Source organism: Cavia porcellus, unplaced genomic scaffold (genome assembly GCF_034190915.1).
Source record: "Cavia porcellus strain 051 isolate PalLab524CR breed Dunkin Hartley unplaced genomic scaffold, mCavPor4.1 scaffold_2, whole genome shotgun sequence".
Taxonomy (NCBI): Eukaryota; Metazoa; Chordata; class Mammalia; order Rodentia; family Caviidae; genus Cavia; species Cavia porcellus.
The window spans coordinates 92,095,949-92,117,213 of record NW_026947485.1 but is presented as its reverse complement, the minus strand read 5'-3'; the positions used below and the strand labels follow the sequence as shown (position 1 = coordinate 92,117,213).

At 45.2% G+C, this 21,265-nt stretch overlaps 1 protein-coding gene across 1 annotated transcript; it reads left to right on the top strand.

Annotated features, from left to right (window-relative positions):
* The first annotated feature begins 301 nt into the window (after positions 1-301).
* Positions 302-10,795, top strand: Prdx3 (peroxiredoxin 3). The gene is made up of 7 exons (XM_003479309.5): positions 302-404; positions 1,406-1,541; positions 4,765-4,906; positions 5,762-5,897; positions 6,649-6,752; positions 9,551-9,716; positions 9,985-10,795. Exons 1-7 carry the CDS (start codon positions 369-371, stop codon positions 10,036-10,038), a joined length of 774 nt encoding a protein of 257 aa, XP_003479357.1. The 5' UTR covers positions 302-368; the 3' UTR covers positions 10,039-10,795.
* The last annotated feature ends 10,470 nt before the right edge of the window (positions 10,796-21,265 follow it).

The window sequence follows — 21,265 nt, the reverse complement described above, 5'->3', positions numbered from 1 at the left end:
GGGTTCAATCTTCAGTATGGGGTGAGGTGGGGCGGCGGGAATTTAGTTCAATTTCATGCAGAAGCCAAAGGCACTTCCTGAAGCCAAAATGGGAAACGGACCTTTCCATAGACAAAATATAAGTAGTAATCCACACAAGGCTAATTTTAAGAACAAAACATTCGTACAATAGATGGAAATAAATGTCCACTTCCCCTCCTGGGTTAGCTCTTTTTAGATTGGGGATACAACCAGTAACACAAGTCCTCAGCCCTTTGGGAAGGCAGAGGCGCGGGGAGGTCCCCTCGAGCTCCCCGGCCCCGCCCACCCACCTAGATCCCGCCCCTCGCCTAGGCCCCGCCCACTCAGCGGCTCGGCGTGCACCGAAGATGGCGGCTGCAGCGGCAAGGTTGCTCCGGGCCTCGGTGAGTTGCTGCGGGTGGGGACAGGCGTGGAGACACTGCGGTAACCTCTGAACTGCTTCACAGAGAGGATCGTGCTCTCCTGGGCCCCACCCTCGCTCGCAGAGGGTGTCATCGGCAAACGGATCGAGAGGCCTTCTCCTTTGGGGAAGGCTCCTTGCGCCTGCGCCGCCTGTTCTCCCCACCCCTGCTCGAAGTCCTCCCGAGTCCTCTGCTGCTGGAATCGCGTGTCTGCGGCTCCATCTGCCCCCAAGCACGTGGTCCTGGCGCTTGAAGGGGCATCCTGGTCCCTTGACGACTCTATGACCTTGGGCTAGTGACAGCCTTTCTGCACCTCGGTTTCCTTTCCTTCGAGATATTCAGGGTGGCTGACGGCTGCAAGGCGTTGCTTTAGGCTCCTTCTGAATGGTGGGTGGAAACAGGGCTACGGTAACAAAAGCCGCTTGTCCTCCCACCCCCTCGCCCTTCTCCACGGTTACCTGCTTCTCTGCTTTCTGGTCTAAACTTTCAATGTGGGCCCTTTCTCTCCTGCAGCGTGCTGGACATTAACGTTGAGCATGCGTTTCCCTTGAGTCCTGTGCAAACTTTTCCAGAGGCTGAACTTTGCGCTGTTTGCTTATCTGTGGGGCTGGAAGGACCTTGTTTTTCTGAGAAAAACCTTGACATGGTAGAGTGCCCACAGCAGATAATGCAGGGAAAGAGCTTAAACACTCAGGGCCTAACAAACGCCCCCTGACTCTTTAACACTCTGTGATACCATTTAGAGCATGGAGTTTTGGGTTCTTGAGTTTATAGTTAGTTTTACAGTTCCTGGGCTTTGCAGTCCTGCAGGAGAAAGAAGTGGAAGAAAACGTTAACATGAAGCAACAATTTGTGCCCTGAGAACTGTCGGGCTTGATATTTGGTTCACAAGGACAAGGACAGCTGGAGCCACCGTTGGCACAATGCCTTTCAGCAGGGCCAGCCTATGTTACCCTTCCTGACATAAAGTATTTCCTTTCCAGGTTGCTCGACATGTGAGCACAATTTCTCGGGGCATTTCTGCCTCTGCAGCCCTTAGACCTGTTGCTTCTAGAGGAACACACTTGATGAAGATACTGTGGTCTGGGTCTCCTCAAGCCAAATTCACCTTCAGCACCAGTAAGTGTTAGTCCTTGATTGGAGTGAGGTAAAGGGAACAGCATTCATTATCTATGGGTAGGACAGTAGCTCTGAACCCTGGCTATGCATTAGGCTTCCCTTAGAGCTTTCAAAATATAGCATGAAGATGTGGGAGATTTCTAGATCTATGGGGAGTTGGCTCCAAACAATAATCAGCTCACTCATCAAAACTTTAAGATCTACCCATTGGAAAACATGAAGAAAAAAACGAACAGACAAGTTATATAACATAGGAGGAAATAGTCATAAAGTAGATATTTAACAAAGGGATGTTATACAACACATCTAAAGAATTGCAACTCAGCTGAGCATTGTGGTAATGCACATCTGCAACCCCAGTACTCTGGGAGGCTGAGGCAGGAGGATCATCAGTTCAAGCTTGGCGTGGCCCGCTGAGCAACTTAGTAAGTCCTTGTCTCAGAAACAAAAAAATAAAATAAAAAAGGGCTGGCGAAGTAGCTCAATGTAAAAGCCCTGCTTTGGATCCCCAGTACCACCAAAGAAAGAAAGAAAGAAAAGAAAAGAAAGAAAACAAAAACCACTCAAGAATAAAAAGACAACTGGATAAAATAAGTAAATGAGAAAAGCACTATCCCAGTCTCTCCTCCAAACAAATAAAAGTCAGCCTCTGGGATGCAACAAGAACTTAATTATTTTTTAAAGAGATCTCAGGGTGGAGAAAGATGAGCAGAAATGGAAAAGAAAGGAAAATAAAAAGGATCAAGGTGTGCGTTGTGTATTTGCCAGTTTGAGTGCATTTATTGCGTTTTGCAAACATGCACAGTACTACTGAAAGGTAAATAAATAAAACCTCACTGGGTGACACTACTGTGCAGCCAGAGTTCAGAATCACTGGGGCACATGTCTGTGTCAGAGTTCTTTGCTGGTTGCCAGAGGTTTTACTTCTCTGTTTCCAGGCCCTGAGGTTGTAAGATGAACTCTCGTGCTTTCTGGGTCTGCAGTGTGTGAAAGGACGTGAATGGTGGGCTGCTTTTAGGAAACCCATCCTGCCTTCAGGCTCCTGCTGCTCACTAGGGAATCAGACCAGTCCAATGGCATCCTTGGTGATCGGAGTGAAGCTTAACCATTTGCTGAGTTTTCTGCCCCATTCTTGAGGCTGTAGCTTTGCCAGGATCAGCTTCAGATAGCCAGGTGTAGCGGTGCATACCTGTAATCCCAGCACTCGGGAGGCTGAGACTGTTGGATCATCAGGAGTTTGAGGCCAGCCTGGCCTGCACAGTAAGTTCAAGATCAGGCTGAACTATATTGTGAGACCCTGCCTTAAAAAACAAAAATGAAACAAACAAGAGAAAGATGAGCTTCAGATAACCAGTGGTGCTTAAATATCTCCTTTAATTTGCCTTACATTTGAAAAGCATATACTGTATTTAATGCATAAATGTGGGGAAATATACTCTGGGATTTCTTGGTGAAATGCTCTTTAAAAATTGCATAATTTAAAAAGTATTTCCAGTAAAGAATTGGTATCTTATGCTTCAAACATGCCTCCACTGGTCCCAAGCTTCTACCCCCAGAATCCCCTTATATCTGTCATGATACTCCTGCACAGTTTGGCACTGGGTCCCCTTCATCCATTCCAAGTAGAAAGCAAGCAAGTCTTTTCCAGTTATGTTTTGTCTGTTTTGCTGGAGATTGAACTTGGCCTCGTGCATGATAGGCCTGTACTGTTCCATTGAGCTGCACCCCCAGCTCACCTCTCCAGTTTTAATCTTTTTCCTGTGCTGTCTTGCTGTATCTCAGTACCTCTCACTGAGCTAACTGCAGTCACCACCTAACCAGTATTGCTCTCCTGGCAGACTAATCTTTCTGAAAACAGCTGTCTCCTCTGTGTCCCTCCCTGGAACCCTCTCCAACTCCCCGTAATCTCTCCCTTGAAGACCCATCTCAACTGCCTGATATTGAAGGGTCTGCTTGGCCTGCCTTGGGCCACTCTTGGTGTGTGCTCCACCCTCTTCCCCCATGCACTTTAACTGTTACAGTCAAACTATGCACCATGTGCCTTCTTCTATTCCATTTGTCCTATGCTAGGTAGACCTGATAAAAATCTAACATACTTAAAATCCATCTCCAGCTGAATGTGGTGGTGTATACCTGAATTCTAGCACTCAGGAAGTTGAGGCAGGATGATCATCATGAGTTTGAAGCCAGCTGGGCTACATAGTGAGTTCAAGATCAGTATGAACTACACAGAAACCTGGTCTCAAAAAAATAAATTAATTAATTTAAAAAAAAATCTCCAATATGTCTTCCTTTGTAGTACTTTTTTTGTTTTGTTTTGGTACTAGGCTCAAAGTTACAACCTCTCACTTGCCAGGCATGCACTGTGCCACTGAACTGTATACCTAGCCCTTCTTTGTCTTCCTTAATCCCATCCTAATTCCATGTTTGCTCTCTTTATCTTCCTGTTTCTAGTTTTTAGTTTTAATAGCACTTCTGTTTTGTGTTTTGAGACACAGTCTCTCTATGTAGTTCAGGTTGGTCTTGAATTCACCCAAGCTATCCTCAAACTCATGGTGATCCTCCTGCCTCAGCCTCCTGAGTGCTAAGATTACAGCTGTGCACCATCATGCCCCACTACTTTAGCACTTCTTTTCTTTTTCTTTTCTTTCTTTTTGTTCTATTAAATTTTCTTACCAGGCATGGTGGCACACGCCTATGGACCCAGCACTTGGGAGGCTGAGGCAGGAGGATCATTGTAAGATCGAGACCAGTCTGAGCTACAAAGTGAGCTTAAGGCCAACCTGAACTGCATAATGAGACCCTGTCTCAAAAAGACGAAAAACAAAAAAAAATTTTTTCTCCATAGCACTCTGAGTTACATTTGTACATAATCTAAAATTGTAGAAAAAAATTTACTGTTCCTTTGGGTGGGTCCTTTTTTTCATATTGGAGATAGACCTTAGGACCTTTATACTGAGCTAGATCCCTGGCTCTTTGTATTTATTTATTTTTATTTTGAGACAAAGTATGGTTAACTCATGAAGTTGTCCAAGTCGGGCTTGACCTTGCAGTCCTCCTGCCTGACTATTCCTAAGATGTGTAGTTGAATTAAATCTTTTCATTGACTTCCGCCAGGAGACACTTTGTATTGTGACATATAAACATACAGGTTTAAGCAATAAACTCATGGGTGCTAGATGTTGTGAGAAATAAACCACATGCCTGCGTGGGTTTTTTCCAGGTTCCTGGTGCCACGCTCCTGCCGTCACCCAGCACGCACCCGCTTTTAAGGGCACAGCTGTTGTCAATGGAGAATTCAAAGAGCTAAGCCTAGAGGACTTTAAGGGGAAATATTTGGTGCTTTTCTTCTATCCTTTGGATTTGTAAGTATAATTTCTAGAGTGCTTTCATGTCATTCTTTTTTTTTTTTTTTTCTTTCATTTATTTATTTATTTATTGATACTGGGGAATCGAACTCATGACCGCCTGCTTCCAAGGCAGGTACTTATGTCGCTGAGCTAAATCTTCAGCTTTCATGTCATTCTGAAGGCAAGCACAGATCCACACTGAAACACTGAAAGTTCCTCTTCTGGTTAAGGGCTAGGTTCTTCTGATCTCTTCACAACTGACTTACAAAATATAAACTGAGTCGGGGGAAGGGTATACCTTTCAAGGGTAGTTTTCTTTCCTTCTTTTTTTTTTTTTTTTTTTTTTTTAATGAAATTTATTTTGACTCGTAGTCCTGTGGACACGTATTGAGGTGACACACCTAATGACATCCACCTTGCTGGGGGCAGAGTCCCGAGGTGGCACTGAAAAGCACATGGCCTGGGACAGAGAGTGCATCATCTCTCTCTTACAAAGCCACCAGTACTGAGTCATGGTCGTCCCATCCTGCTCACCCACGTTGGATTATGTGTCCACCCATTAGGGGAAGGTAGATTTTTTTTTTTTTTTTTTGTCTTTTTTTCGTTTTTATCGGTACCAGGGATCGAACTCACAACTGCCTGCTTACAAGGTAGGCACTTATGCCGCTGAGCTAAATCCCCAGCCCAGAAGGTAGATTTTTAATATGGCTCCGTCTTGTGTGATTTGGAGCTGTGTCTGTCTCTGAAGTTTTCACTTTCTGGTGAAATAAAAGTAAAGGTAATAAGATGAGTTGTTAGGGGATGTATTGTTCTAATTTTAAATTCCTGTTTCTATTTTCTGATAACATTCTCCACTTCTTTTTTTTAAAGCACCTTTGTGTGTCCTACAGAAATTGTTGCTTTCAGTGACAAAGCCAATGAGTTTCACGATGTGAACTGTGAAATTGTTGCAGTGTCAGTGGATTCCCACTTCACTCATCTGGCCTGGATCAATACACCGAGGAAGGTATACCAAAAAACAAAAGAATTAGCCAGAGAATGATCTGTGGTTTCAGCTGGGTCAGATCCTGCCTCTGTACCTTTCTAACTGTGACCTGAAGAACAGTACTTAAATTTTATGTGCCCCAGTTTCCTTATCTGTACAGTGGCTATGGTGTTGGTACCTACTCCAGAATGGCTACAGAGCGGAAGTGAATTAACAGAATGCGCTTGTGTTCAGTTTCTGTTACCCTGTTACCATTGTTACTGGTCTCAAACATTGTAACAGTCAAAAGTGTTATCAGAGAGGCTAGTGGTGCACACAGGTAATCCCAGCTGCTCAGGAGGCTGAAGCAATAGTATAAAAGGTTCAAAGCCAACCTGGGCAAGTTAGCAAAACCCTGTCTCAAAATAAAGTTTTTAAAAGGGGTTTAGCGGGCTGGGGATTTAGCTCAGTGGCGTAAGCGCCTGCCTGGCAAATGTAAGGTCCTGAGTTTGATCCCCTGTACTGCAAAAAAATAAATAAATAAAAGGGGCTTGGGATGTAGATCAGTGATGAAGTGCTTCTCTAGCATACTTGAGGCCCTGGATCCAACCTTTAGCACTGATTAAAAAAGAAAAGGAAAAGGGCATGGGATGTGTAACTCAGTGGTAGAGTTTAGAGTTACTTGCCCAGCACATGCAAAGTCCTGGGTTCAATTCCCAGCACCACTGCCACCACAGAAGGAAATCGTGAAACCAGTACAGATAATTAGTCAGATTTGTGTTTTTTCTTCTAGAACGGCGGTTTGGGCCACATGAATATAGCGCTTTTGTCGGATTTAACTAAACAAATTTCCCGGGACTACGGTGTGCTGTTGGAAGGTTCTGGTATTGCACTCAGGTAAAAGTCTGTTCCTTATGCTACTTAAGAATATATATGGACTAAGGGGAAACCATATTTTTGGTTGCTGGTGTTTTTCTGTTTTGTCCATTTAAACTTTTAAAATTCATTTATATAGGTAAAATATTGGTTGATTGATTGATTAGAGGCAGGATCTCGCTTTGTAGTTCAGACAGGCCTTGAACTCACAGCAATCCTCCTGCCACAGCCTCCCAAACACTGGAATTACAGGCATGTGGCTCTGTGCCAAGTTAGTAAAATATTTTTTTAAAACAAAAACCTTTTTAATTTTAGTCTGCATAAACTCTGATTAAATGCCTCCCTAAGGGTTGGCAGATTTTGAGAAATGGCCAAGCCTGGCCTGGAGGTGCATAGCTGTGACTCTGGAAAGCTGAGGCAGGAGGATGCCAAGTTTGTGCCCAGCCTGGGCCACTTAGCAAGACCATCTCTCAAAAAATAAAAGGGCTGGGGATGTAGCTGAGTGAGACTGCTCTGTGTTCAATCCTCAAGATGACAAAAAAGAAAAGAGAAGGAAGAAGAGAGGGCCAAATGTGTGCTCTGCTCACCAACTGGGTCTCTTCCTGGAAATGGTGTCTGTGGCTTGATGGTCACATTGCTCCTATCTCTCTAACCAACAAGACCCCTTCCTCCAGAACACTGTGCCTTGGAGCAGTGTCAGGCTTCTACAAGCCCTGAATCAGTCAGTCCTGAGTGTGTTGGTGTTTCGTTTTTGGTTTGGTTTGGTTTTTGCTTTTGAAGCCAACAACTGGATGACTGCGTGACTTGGTCTGTCACTGGCCTCTCTGAGCCCTCGTTTTCCCGTAACTGATGTGAAGAGGCCCTCCCAGGTCAGCAGCAAGGACTGAACAGCGGAAGCAGCTGGAGCTCTTTGGTCAGCGGTGAGAACTGAACAGCAGAGGCAGCTGGAGCTCTTGGCTGAGTTCCTGTGTCCCATGCAGCCAATGTTCTGTCTCAGAATGTCGTTTTACCCTGGAGCATTCAGGGGATAAACTGTTGCAGTCTTTTCGGAGTGTGAAAGAGTGTGAAAGGCTTTCAGTGGTCAGCAGCCTTCCTGGGGGGACAGGAATGGAGGGCACAGGGCTGGCATCTTGAAATCAGCTGAGAACAGAAGTGAGGGAGCAGGACTTGACCTTGGGAAGGGAGAAAGGGCCGCACCTTGAGGCACCCACAATCTTCTGGGGCATCTTGAAGCCAGTTCCCCTGCTCTCTCCTAGCTGCCCCCTGCCCCCTTCTTGAGTGACACCTGGATGCTGGGCAGCCCCTTGGATCTCCTCAAGATATGACCTTGAGGAGAGACCGGCTTCCTTGAATAAGGCACGCCTCCTCAGAGTAAGCAGTGACGGGAGAAAGAGCAGGCTGCTCTTCCTGCAGAGTTCGGTTCCTATGGGGTCTAATTTTGGTTACCCCTGCCATTGAGAGCGTCTGGGTATGGCTTGGCAGTTAGTCTGTCTCTGGAGTCTGTGGGCTTTGCTCACCTCCCGCTCTGCCTTGAAGCCTGGCCTCCAACCAGCCATGGGGCTGTACGCATTTAAGTCCAGATACTTGGGCAGATGAGGCAGGAGAAGCGCACATTGGAGGGTTAGGCTGGACAACTTAGTGAAACTCTGTGTTTAAAAAAAGGGGGGGGGGGCCGCCTGGGGATTTAGCTCAGCGGCATAAGCACCTGCCTTGAAAGCAGACAGTCGTGAGTTCGATCCCCGGTACTGATAAAAGGGAAAAAGACAAAAAAAGTGGGAGGAGGGGCCTTGGGGTGTAGCGTGGTGCCTCATGAGTTAATGCCAAGTGCTGCAAAAAGAAAAGAAAAGTGGGGACTAGACCCCAGATGCTGAGTATTTAATTTCCTTTTTCCCTGTATGATTGACACTTAGAATCCTCACACTCTTTTACAATGGATTGTTAAAAAGCTTTGGGTTGGCCGGGGATTGACATAAGCGCCTGCCTGGCAAGCTCGAGGTTGTGAGTTCAACCCCTGGTACTGCAAAAAAAAAGCTCCGGGTTGGCCAGGCATGGTAGCACAGACCTATAATCCCAGCACCCGGGAGGCAGAGGGAGGAAGATCCCTGTGAGTTCAAGGCCAGCCTAAACTGCATGGTGAAACCTGTCTCAAAAAGACAGAAAGTAAAAAAGAAAAGGGCTGAGTCATAGTCCCTGTGGTGTGGCACAGTAACAGCCACACAGAAGATGCAGACAGGCGTTGGGACAGTTGTCCCCTGGCAGCACTGCTGAATGAGGAGCAGTGAACATAGGTGTCCACTCCACATGGACCTGGGGCCAGCAATTCTTCCCACTGTCTTTTCCCATGGGACCTCCCCTCCTTTACCCAAAGATCCATTCATTTAGTAAATGTTGGGTGTAGAGAAAATGCATCTTTGTCCCTTCCCATTTGCCTGTGGTTTCTTACCATGATTTGATGCAGCAGCCCAAAGAATGCTTACTAAATCACTAATAAAAAAGCCTTCACACTCTTAACTCTGTGACTTTCCAATACTGTGTATGACAGTCATTTTGGGCACAATTACAAATTTGCAGATGGAACCACATTATGTTTTCCATGGTGGCCTGGTCCGTCTTGCCACTGTGAAGGTATCTGTTATTAATAAAGAGATGAAAAGCTTTTTGTACAACAATGAAAACCTCAATTTTAAGCATATGACAAAATGTAATGAATATTATATTAAAAAATTATATTGAAAAGGAGAATGAAAGACAAAAGAGTGATGCTTGGACTTTTAATTCTGGTACCGTTAGGGTACTAATGTGGATAAATTCTGATGCAGAGGTCTCTTTATAATCGACCCCAATGGAGTCATCAAGCATCTGAGTGTCAATGATCTGCCAGTGGGCCGAAGTGTGGAAGAGACCCTCCGCCTGGTGAAGGCATTCCAGTTTGTGGAGACTCACGGAGAAGTCTGCCCAGCGAACTGGACACCAGATTCTCCTACAGTAGGTTCTTCTCCCCAAAGCTGTGGGATCCCTCAGAGTCCCCGGTCCCCTCCTCAAGATCATGTGCAGATGGGTGTGGCCATGGGACCTGGTGAGGGGGACGGGAGGTAGAGAGTCAGAGACCAGGGAGGCTGTTCCTTAGCTTTCATCCATGTGTTTTGAAGGAAACAGACCAATCTTGGAAAAAGTTTTAGGTTAAAAACGTTTTAGCTCAGATTTAAAACTATTTTTATTAAGTTGTTACCCAATTAAATGTTTTTGTTTTTAGATCAAGCCAAATCCGACGGCTTCCAAAGAGTACTTCCAGAAGGTCCATCAGTAGGCACAGGTGCACCTCCAGCTTCTCCAGCCAGACAAGAGCCACAACCAGGCGCCCTTAGGCATTTCAAAGATGATTATGTATAGAAGGCAAAAGCCCAAGTATGCTTCACTTACAAATGGTACTCTTACACTTACAAATGCTCTGTTTCTGGGACACCAGCTAAAGCTTTATAAAGGCAGTGAGTTGCTAACCTCCAGAGTCCTTCCTTACTGGGGGCATCTCAGCAGCTAGCAAAGTTGTACAAAGCCTGCTTCCCCGCTGTTAGACCATGTCCTCAGTCAGTAGAGAAGGCGCTCTTCTTTCTTACCCTTCCTTGACTGTTGCTGACACCAAAGTATTACCTTATTCATTGAAAGCTTCTGATCAAGAGTCCTGAAATTTTCTTCTTGAATTTCTTCATATTTTTAAACTGAACTTGCTTTTAAGATGACAAAGATTATAGTTTTATGTTGTTAGCATTTGATATGGATGTATATGTAATGAAAATGAATGTGAATCATGTTATTAAAAAACACAGTGGCAGAGTTACTTACCTGATCATGCATGATACCCATCCCTGAGATTTATACATTTACAGTAGTTATTTTACTCATTTCATGCATGAGCTGGCTTCGTGTCTACCTGTATTCCTAGATATAGATTAGGTATAATTATAAAATTTAGCTTCTTAGTTCAATGTGATTGCATTTTTAAATCTGTATAATTTCTTTCTTGAAGTGCTTAGTGTAAAATATAAGAATAAACATTTTAAACTGTTTCTGTTTTTAATATCATTAGCTGTCGGTTCTGTTCTGGGGCTCTATTGATGCTTCTTTGATTATGTCAACAAGTATGTATTGGGCATTTACCTCAAGTGTCACACAGATGGCTGAGATGCTGACATCACACTTAGGGAACTCAGTCTAGGGGCAAGACCAGTGGGGTTGTTCATTCACGATGTCAGCCTTGTGCCAGGCATGTGCCAGGCATTGCTTTGTAGGCACAAGAGTGAGGAGAACAGACAAAACCCTCTCTTTATGCATTTCCATTCTAGAGGGAGAGCACAATAAATCGAGAACTAGTGATTAAGAACTAGAGATTAGGAAAATGAGATGCGGTTGTGAGCTGAGCAAGACGTGCCGAGCTCTTCCAGGTAAGGCATCAAGGGAACCTCAGCATTGGTCTCCTTGGGTCTGTTACGTGTAAAATGAGTGTGGTGATTGTACCTGTTTTGGGGTTTTCTTGAGGATCAAATGAGGGCAGCAGAATAAAGGTCTTCCAGGCAGGGGTCATGGCACATGGAAAGGCCTCAGGAGAGAATCACTGGAATTGAGTGCAATCCTAATCAAAATTCCAATAGCATATCTCACAGAATTAGGGAAAACAATCTTAAAATTCATCTGGAACCAAAACAGACCTAGAATAGCAAAGGCAATCCTGGGCAACAAAGACAAGATGGGTATCACAATCCAGACTTGAAGAAGTTACATTATAAAGCTACTGGGATAAAAATGGCATGGTACTAGCAAAAAAACAGACCCAAAGATCAGTGAAACAGATTAGAAGATGCAGAAACAACTCCAGACACCTAAGTCCCCTTATCTTTTATAAAGGTGCCAAACACATTCAGTGGAAGAAAGCCTCTTTAATAAATGGTGCTGGAAAAACTGGCTCTACCCATGCTGACATTAAAAGTGGACCTGTAGGGGCTGGAGATTTAGCTCAGTGGCATAAGCGCCTGCCTTGCAAGCAGGCAGTCATGAGTTCGATCCCTGGTACTGATAAAAACAAAAAAGACAAAAAAAAAAAAGTGGACCTGTATTTTTCATCATGCACTAAGCTAAAATTGGGATAGATTAAAGATCTTAATATTAAACATTAAATCTGCTGGAAAACTGAGCAGGTAAAACTCTTGAAGACATTGATGTAAGTAAAGACTTTATGAACAAAACCCTGATTGTCCAGGAACTATCACAAAGAATTGACAATTGGGATCTCTATTGAAAAATTTTTGCATAGCAAGAGAAATCAGGAGAATGAAGACACAACACACAATGTGGGAGGAAATGTTTACCAGCTGTCCTCAGACAAGGGTTTACTATTGAGAACATAAAAAGAACTCAGAAAATCAATCCTCCTGGATTTAGAGATCCAGTCCAAAAATAGGCATCTGAGATGAATACACACTTCTCAGATAAAGAAATGCAAACAGCCAGTAAATACGTGAAAAAATATTCAATGTCACTGATCATTCAAGAGATGCAAATTAAAACATCACTGAGATTCCACCTCACCTGGAACAGAATGGCTCTTATCAAGAAATCAGCCCATAATCAATACTGGAGGGAGTATGAGGTAATAGAAACTCTTCTCCACTGTTGGTGGGAGTGTAAACTGGTGCAACCACTGTGGAAATCAGTGTGGAGATTCCTCAAAAAACTAGGATTGGAGGTCCTATTTGACCCAGTTATTCCCCTCCTGAGTATCCCCTCAAAAGAATTAAAAACATAAAAAAATTAAAAGCATCCTATTACAGTGATACTTGTGCACCAGTGTTTATAGCAGCACAATTTGTAATAGCCAGATTTTGAAAACAACCTAAATGGCCATCCACTGAGGAATGGACAAAGAGGATGTGGTATTTTTATACAGTGGAGAATTAGTTATAAAGAAGGATAAACTGGAGTCTTTTTATAGGTAAATGGATTCAACTTGAGACCAAAATCGTAAGTGAAACCAATAAACACGTGTAAACATTGTCTCACTAGTCTGAGAAGCTGAAACAACATATGTATATGTGTATGGATATATATGTATATAAAAATCTAGTTAAGATAGTTATACTATTGATTTCCCTGAGTTCACTGAAGAGAAAGGTTTTTGCTGGTATTGTTTGGACAATTGAATGCAGATGTCTTGTGCTCTGGGTGAATGACTTGGGGATGACAATGTGTAATGTATGTACCATTGCTGCCCCTGACTGACATGTTCTGAAATTCTGTTTTAATTTTTCTTTTTTTTTTCCTTGAAAGAAAATGGATTTGAAAACAATAATAAAATAAAATTAGATGCAAATATAACCAAAAATTTTAGTTGCTAACTCTGAGGGAGGAGATTGTACTGTATAATCATTCTTTGTGTTTTTTTCCCCTGAAAATAAGGAGAGAGAGGAAATAAGACTGAATTTATTAGGGGTGAATGAGGGGAAGGGGAAGTTTCCAGGGCTCTAACTTGTGCAGCCAGACAGGCAGCTGGTATCACAGTACAGAGGAGAAGGCGGTGCAGAAGGGAAGCTACCAGCAGGTCTGAGCATGGGAGACCTGCAGGAGCAGGACCATCCTAACAGAAACCTCAGCTGGTGGGCAGCCTTGGGCTGCACTGCACATTGAAATCAAGGGCGCCCCAGAAATACAGTTGTGTGTCCATGAGTGTGTTGTCATTCCTGCACAAATGCTAACAGTGTTGAGACTGCTGTTTGATTTCTTAGTATCTGATTACAGGCAAAAATAGAAAAATCAAGGCAACTATTGTTTATCAAGAAAGTCATCACAGATACGACATGGAGGGCTGTCGGGTGTGCACACTGCAGGTCACACGTGATTGCCTTCAGACAGCTCTTCCTAGTTGTTCTTCCTGTCACTGGAGACATTGCGGGAATCAACTTTACAAAACTGGGGTAATTTTTAAAATGTAGTTAGAAGTTAATTTCATGCACGCCTATAATCCCAGCACTTGGGATACTGAGGCAGGAGGATCACCAAGAGTTCAAGGCCGGTTTGGACTACATAGCAAGACCCTGTCTCAAAAAAAAAAAAAAGTTACCCTCATAAACCAGACAGAGCAGTGCTTCTCCTGTCCAGTGGGCATTAGTAGAAAGTCTCTGTAGCCAGTTCCTAGAGCCCGTGGCAGACTCCAGAAGGCGGTCAAGCTCGGAAGTCAGAACCCATTGTCCAAACAGCCAGTATTGCAAGTAAGTTGTATCCCTGCCTGTCTTAGTCTCTTTCTTCGTTGCAGAGGTACAACACCCAACACTTAGGACATCAAGGAGGAACAATTTATTCGGCTTATGTTTGAGAAGTTTCAGACCTTGCGTGGTCAGCTGGCTCCACATAGAAACAGCATGGCAGATGGGCCTGGCCACAAGAAAACTACTCAATTTGTAGCATCCAGGAAGCAGAGAGAGAAGGGAGGAGCTAGGGAGGAGGAGAAACCTAGGCTATGCCACCAGTGACGGGTCTCTCCCTGCCGGCCTCCACCTCTGAACAGCAAGTCAGCTGTAAACTCCCACAGTCCATCACTTTCCAGAAGCTCTGCCCAAGTGCACATGAGGCTCGGGGGGACATGTAGATAGAAACCATAACCCCACCTGTGGGATCAAACCAATCAGTGACGCGTTTTTCACCTGACAGCACAGAGGACTTTCTGGAGCTCGCAAACCAGCCCCTAGAGGAGGCCCTTGGAAAGTTCACATACTAACTTGTTTTTTCTGAGAACTTGTTGGGGCTCCAGGCTGACAGCAGGGCCTGCGTGCAGGGCACGTGACTGATGATACGGAGTCATCTACACAGAGCTGGCTTTGCCTTGAACTAGGGACAAGCTGGATTTTGAGACTTGTCTGAAGAAATGATTTCTCTGAGGTTGCAGGATGTTTCAACAATCTTGAAAGTTTATGTGGCTCATCTTTGCTTGTGATTAGTTCATTTTTGTTTTTTGTTTTATTTTTCTGAAAACAAAGTCTCACTGTGTAGCTAGACTGGCCTTTGACTCATGATCTTCCTGCCTCAGCCTTCTGAGAGCTGAGGTTCATTTGCTTATTCCTTTGATCTATTTGACTTCCTCATTTTGATTTGTTCTATCCATGTGGTAGAAAACAGCTCTGGTAAGTCTTGTGTGATGCCACATGCCTATAATCCTAGCACTCTGAGGAGCTGAGGCAGCAGGGTCAAAATTTTGCGTGAAGCCTGGGCAACTTAGTGATTCAGTGAAAACTTCTCTCCAAAAAAAAAGTATAAAGGGTTGGGGGTACACTTCAGTGCACAGACTCTGGGTTCAACCTCCAATACCGAGGGAAAAATAAATAAAACAAGGATGGCCTTCCTTCTCTGAATTTCAAAGTAAGGGTGGCATGAAGCTCTTGCTAGCTGGGCACAGAAGTACATACCAGTAGTCCTGGGTATAAAATGTCCCCTGAGGGCCAGGCATGGTGGTGCGCACCTGTAATCCCAGCACTGAGGCAGGAGACTCACCAAGAGCTCAAGGCCAGCATAGCTACCAGATGAGCTGAAGGCCAGCCTGAACTAACCCTCTCAAAAAACAACAAAAAAAATGTGCCTCAGGGGCAGAGGGTTTTCTCTAGAGGGTGTCCCCTCAGGCTCCCTGCCTCAGAGGCCAAGTCATACAGCTCTGGACTCCTTCCTGGCTTTCCTGACCTTTGCCCACCTTTGGTGAGTAAGCTGCTGCTCTCCTTCAGAGGCTGGGAGAAGCCTCTGAAAGATGTCCACCCAGCTCCTGACTCAACTGTGCCCCCCAGCCCTGGATTTCTGTCCCAGATGGCTGGAGACCCTCACCGTGACCCTCATTCACATACCCACATCTCCACCTGCCAGCCCCCCACCCACGCACCCAAGTCAGGCCTTGGGCTTCTTGAAGGTGTCACAAAGCCATCTTGTTTTTGCACACAAAGCCTAGAGAAGAGGTGAGTGGGTTGAGATGCCCTGCTGGCTGCAAGCCCCATGTAATTGCTCCTTACAGTCTGTGTTAGTCAGCTCTCTGTCCCTGTACCAAATATCAGGGGCAAATAAATTATGAAAGTTAATTTTAGCCCATAGTTTGGGAGGTTTCACTCCATGACCTTTGGTGCTACTGCTCTTAGGCCTGTGACGAAGCAGCACATTGTGGCAGGAGCATGTTGTGAGCTAGCAAAGCTGCTCACCTCGTGGCAGCCAAGGAGCACACTAGAGACCGGAGGAGCTGCGTCTTGCAGCCCCTACACGTGCACAAACCCTGTGACCTGAAGATTTCCACCAGGCTTCGCCTTTTAAAGCTTCCAGTACCTCCTAGGATTGTGAAGTTGAAGACCAAGCCACTAATGCCTTTAGATCCAACAACAGCACTCTTGGGAGACACCCAGATTCATCCTGTGACACCTCTCTCCCCAAGTCCTCCCCTGGGCCCTGGAATCGCCCCCTCGTAGGGCTGCCCCAGGTGGCCCTTAGGAGATGCTTTCCATCCCACCACTAGCCCGGCCCTTCCCTCTCACTTCCCCAACATGGCCCTTACCAGGCAGCTTGTGCCTCTGGGTTCCCCTGCCAGACTGCAGACCTGGAGACTGGCTGTGCTGAGCCTGAAACCTCCAGGAGCTCACACAGCACAGGCTTGTTTGCTGGTGCAGCCCTGTCCTCCGCCTTCTCCTGGTCTATGTCTCCCCTGAAAGCCCTTCGCTGGGCAAGCTTTGCACCCCTCTTCCCAGAACACCTGTGACTGTGTTCTTTCTCCTAAAAAGGTATTTTTGATGATCTTGCCAGCAAAGGGGCTGAAGTCCATGACTTCACTGCAGGACATAGTTCCTTGTGTATCATGATTACTGGATTCCATTATGTGTGCTCCAACATGTGATCCACTTGCCTCTCATCCCAAAGTTTTCCTCACATATTTACAACACACCATCCACATCATCAGTGGAAACATGAGTTACACAAGCACAAGGACGGTCGCAGGGACGTGATTTCATCTCTTTGGGAGGAGGTTGTGTTTTGGGTTTTTGTTGTTAAAGTCATCCTCACTAGAAAAACTGAGGTGTTCACTATGTACTTCTATTTTTCCATAGAGTCCACCAGAGAAAATATTATTTGGAAAAGGAGTAGTCATTTTTCTACCTTCTTTGTCAAATCTTTTCTTATTACTCAAAATCAACAAAGCTGGGGCTGGGGGTTTAGCTCAGCGGCATAAGCACCTGCCTTGCAAGCAGGCGGTCGTGAGTTCGATCCCCGGTACCGATAAAAATGAAAAAGACCAAAAAAAAAAAAAAAAAGTAAAATCAACAAAGCTGTATTCTGATTACAAATCTATGTCTAACCTAAACGATTTATTTTTTTAAACCTATTTAGGTTTAAAAAACCTAAGAACTTAGAAAGTATGAGTAGAAAATAAACATCACCTAACCAGGTGTGATTGCACATGCGTGTAATCACAGCACTCAGGAGGCGGCAGCAGGAGGATTGTTGCGAGTTCAAGGCTGGCCTGGGCTATATAGTGATTTCAAGCCCAGTCTTGAGCTGCCCAGCAAAACCCTGTCTCAAGCCCCCTCCCCACTATAAAGAAAAGCTAAGCCTCAAAACACAAGTTGCATTTGCTTATCCAGTGCTCAACCACCCCACACTGAGCTGTACTCCCAGGCCCCACACATCACTTGTGCGTGTGTGGTACTAGGGCTCAAGCCCTACCTATGAACCATACCTCCAGGCCCCTCTTCGCCATTCTTTTTTTTTTTTTTTTTTTGAGGCAGGATCTCATTGGGCAGTTCAGACTGGTTTTGAGCTCACTTTGTAGCCTGGGCTGGTTTCAATTTGCAACCATCCTCTAGTCTCAGCCTCCCAAGTACTGGGATTATAGGTGAGCACCACCACACCTGGCTCAGCTCTTTTTTTTTTTTTTTTTTTTTTTTTTTTGTTACATATTTTTGAGACAGTGTCTCCCTAGGTTAGCCACCCAGGATTTGAATTTACAGTCCTCCTGCCTCAGCCTCCCAAAGTGCTAGGATTACAGGTGTGTGCCATCACACTTGGCCACAATTACATGGTAAAAGGCTATCTATACAAACTCTCCCATACCTCATTTTACTCCACCCTGACAACAGCTTATAGGTCAGAAGTAGGATTCCCATTTATAGGTGAGGGGACCGAGGTACAGGGGAGTTAAGTAACTTGCTCAGGGTCATGTAGCCAGCAAGTGGTAGTATAGGGATCCCAACCTTGTAGATGGGGACTTCAGAGGGTGACAAGACAGTCACTGAACAGTTTGAGTTCACCCTGCATCTTCATGTTCCATATTGGGGTTGGCAGAATGATGGCCCTGGTGAGATGGGGAAAGTTATTCACAGGAACCTGATCAAGTCAGCTTAAGCAGAGACAAGGACACATTTCCAGGATCTGGGGGCTTCTGGAACCCTACCAGGGAGCTGCCATGGGCCTCAGGGGTACCAGGAACTGCAGCTGGCCTGCAGTCAGGACCTGAGACTGAGTGGCTAGCAGTGCTGCTGCGCCTCACAGCCCTGGAAGCCTGGACGGCCCAACCCATGGTAGGTGGACACCCAAGGGCAGCTGTCCACGAAGGCCTTGATGTGCACAGACCCTGTGAAGGTGTCCTGGGGGAACTCTGAGATTCATCCCTCTATCGTGTATTCTCTTCTTTATGTCCACAGCCCCAGTCAGTAGCATGGTGTTGCACGATGAAGCTTTGAGCTCATTCAAGGGACTGAAGTCATGAATGCAGAAGGCACTGTCCTTAGACCATTCCAGAATGCTGGGAGAAAGGCACGGGCACTCTGTTACTGGAGCTTCTCGTCCTTTGGGCACAGAACTGGATTTCCTGGTTGACAGCTGATGTCAAATTCAAGTTTGCCTTGTCCTAGTCTCCCTCACTGTGCCACAGAGTCTGAGTTGTGTAGGCTGAAGTGTAAAAGCTTGTGCCATAGTCTGGGTTTCTAGTGAAAGGGGATCAGTAGGATGCATTACACACCTGTAGAGAGATCCGTTTTAAGGAACTGCCTCCCCTGACTATGGAGCTGGTAAGTAGGATGTAGAGGCTTGCACAGGTTTCTTTTTGGAGACAGTGTCTCACAGTGTAGCCCAAGCTGGCCTCAAACTTACAGGATCCTCCTTGGGCAGGATTTCTTCAGGAAATCTTGTTTTTGCTCTTAAGGCCTTCACCTAATTGGACAAGGCCCAGCCAGAGCACAGAGGGCCTTTTGTTGTACTTTACATTAGTTGGTTGTGATAAAAACCATATCTCACAGCAAAATACCATACTCCTCGACAACGCCTAGCTCCTAGAACAGCAATTGGTTTGATGGCAACGATGGCCTCTAAGAAGCACTGCAGTGAGATCCCATCCTGCAGGTTAGGGCTCAGTTCTGTGTGGACTGGCTGGGCCCCCAGAAGTCTCTCTTCCCACTCAGTCCTATGCTCCCGCTCTTGCACCTCACAGCAGATTTTCATACACTATTTGTTTTCTTTTATTTCTTGCAATCCTGGAGATTTTACTCAGTCTTCACACTGAGCTACCTAGCTAGACCCTTCCTTTTTTTTTTTTTTTTTCCATTTTTATTTTGAGACATCATCGCACTAAGTTGCCAGGCTGGGCTTGAACTTGCGATCCTCCTGCAGCAGCCTACAAAAGTGCTGGAATTACAGGGATGCACCACTACATGCAGCTAAGGGAAAGGTCTTTTTTTTTTTTTTTTCCTTTTGGTCTCTGTGAAGTGACTTTAGCTAAAGAATCATGGCGCAAGTTAGTTTTTTGCAAGGGATGTGAAGAACAGTGTGGAACAGCCTGATGGGACATGAAGGAGTGCGACGGAATAATGGGCCTTCTCCCATCCTGGGCTTACAATGCTATCAGCAGCTCAGCACAAGAGGGGTGAGAAAAGATGGTTCATCCAGTCACACAAGTGCACCCCTCTGCAGCTCACTGCACAGCACTGCCAGTGCTGCCCAAGGCTGCCCAAGCTGAATTATAAGCCATCAGGAACATGCTACAGTATTTCCATTAGACCATCTAGTAGCCCAGCCAGCCTCTTTTCTACATCAAATATGTGTATATATATATATATATATTTTTTTTTTTTTATTTTTTATTGAGACAAGAGTCTTGACATGTCTTGCTACATGGTTCATGCTGGTCTTGAATTTACTATGTAGCCCAGGCTGGCCTCTAGCTCACAGTGATCCTCTTGCCTCAGTCTCCTGAGTACTGGAATTACACAGGCATGTGCCACCACAACTGGCTGTAAAGAAGTTATAATTATAATTAAAAATTATAATAGAGGTACGATAATTACAAGCAACAAGGAAAGAAACTACTGCCAGAAAGAAAACTATCTTGTATTTGAAAGGAAGGTTCTGGTTTAAGAAACCACTCTAAAGATCCCAGCACTTGCAAGGAAGCTAAAGCAGGAAGATGGCCTCTAGGCAAGACCTAAAAAAAAAAAAAAAAAAAAAAAGGAATCCCTCTGAACTGGTATCGTGAGCTATAGTCGGATGAATCGTCGTCAGTCTAAATAGTTGTGTGACATCTCCATCATCAGTCACTCCTGTCATTCAGACACTCCCAGCTCCCACCCAAGCCCCAAGGAAGCACTGCTCTACTAATCTTCCCAATTTTGCCTTTCTAGAAATTTTATATAAATGAACTACATAGTAGTTTTTGTGTGACTCTGTTCAGCTTTAAGCTACATCCAACTTGTTCCTTTTTTGTCTCTGGGTAGTATTCTGTCCTATATGTTGCATTTGGCGTACCTGTGCCCCAGGTGATGGACATTTGGGCTGTGTTCAGCTTTTGGCTCTAATGCGCAAAGCCGCTCAGAGCATTGACTTGCAACTCAGTTTGGGCATATGTTTGCACTTCTTTTTGACTTAATTTTAATCATTTAACTTCACTGCCATGAAATGTTTGTAAGAGTGGAGAATAGAATAAGAACAAATGTGAATCAGCAAAGTGTTGCGCAGCACCTCCTGCCCGCTGTGTACCCTGCTAGGCGCTGGGCTCTTACCCTCTTCCCTGCAGGAGTCCTTCCCCAGGAGGACCTAGCCTCCAGAGGATAGGGAGCCTCAGGCCCCCTTGACTATCTGGAGTCCATCTCTCCAGCAAGAACCTTATTTTTTGCAGAAGGGCTAATTTAGAGCAAAAGACAAGGCTTTGATAGGCTGCCCCTCCACAAAGAGTTTGTCTTTTCCATAAGAATGAAGAGTCTGCAACTGTGCGTAAGCATAAGCATTCTTTTCTCGTTTCCCTGTCGCCGAAAGGTTTATTTTCTTTGGCTAAAATTTCAGAAAATGCGTAACCAGCGGTATCTGATTGTAACAGGGCACCTCGGATCGGCCACCTGGGGACCGCTCCTCGCAGGCTGCGCAGCCGATGACGAGGGTCCCGTCTGGACGCCTTCCTCCCACGCCCAGGACAGAGGGCGCCAGGCCGGCTCTGCCCATGGAGAAACGCCGCTGCTCTCTGCTAAGAAACCTTCCGGTCCTTG

Coding starts and splice junctions, on each gene's coding strand:
- Prdx3 (XM_003479309.5), top strand. CDS start 369: ATGGCGGCTGCAGCGGCAAGGTTGCTCCGGGCCTCG. Junction 4,907..5,761: donor TTCTTCTATCCTTTGGATTT/GTAAGTATAATT, acceptor TTTTTTTTAAAG/CACCTTTGTGTGTCCTACAG. Junction 5,898..6,648: donor GGATCAATACACCGAGGAAG/GTATACCAAAAA, acceptor TTTTTCTTCTAG/AACGGCGGTTTGGGCCACAT.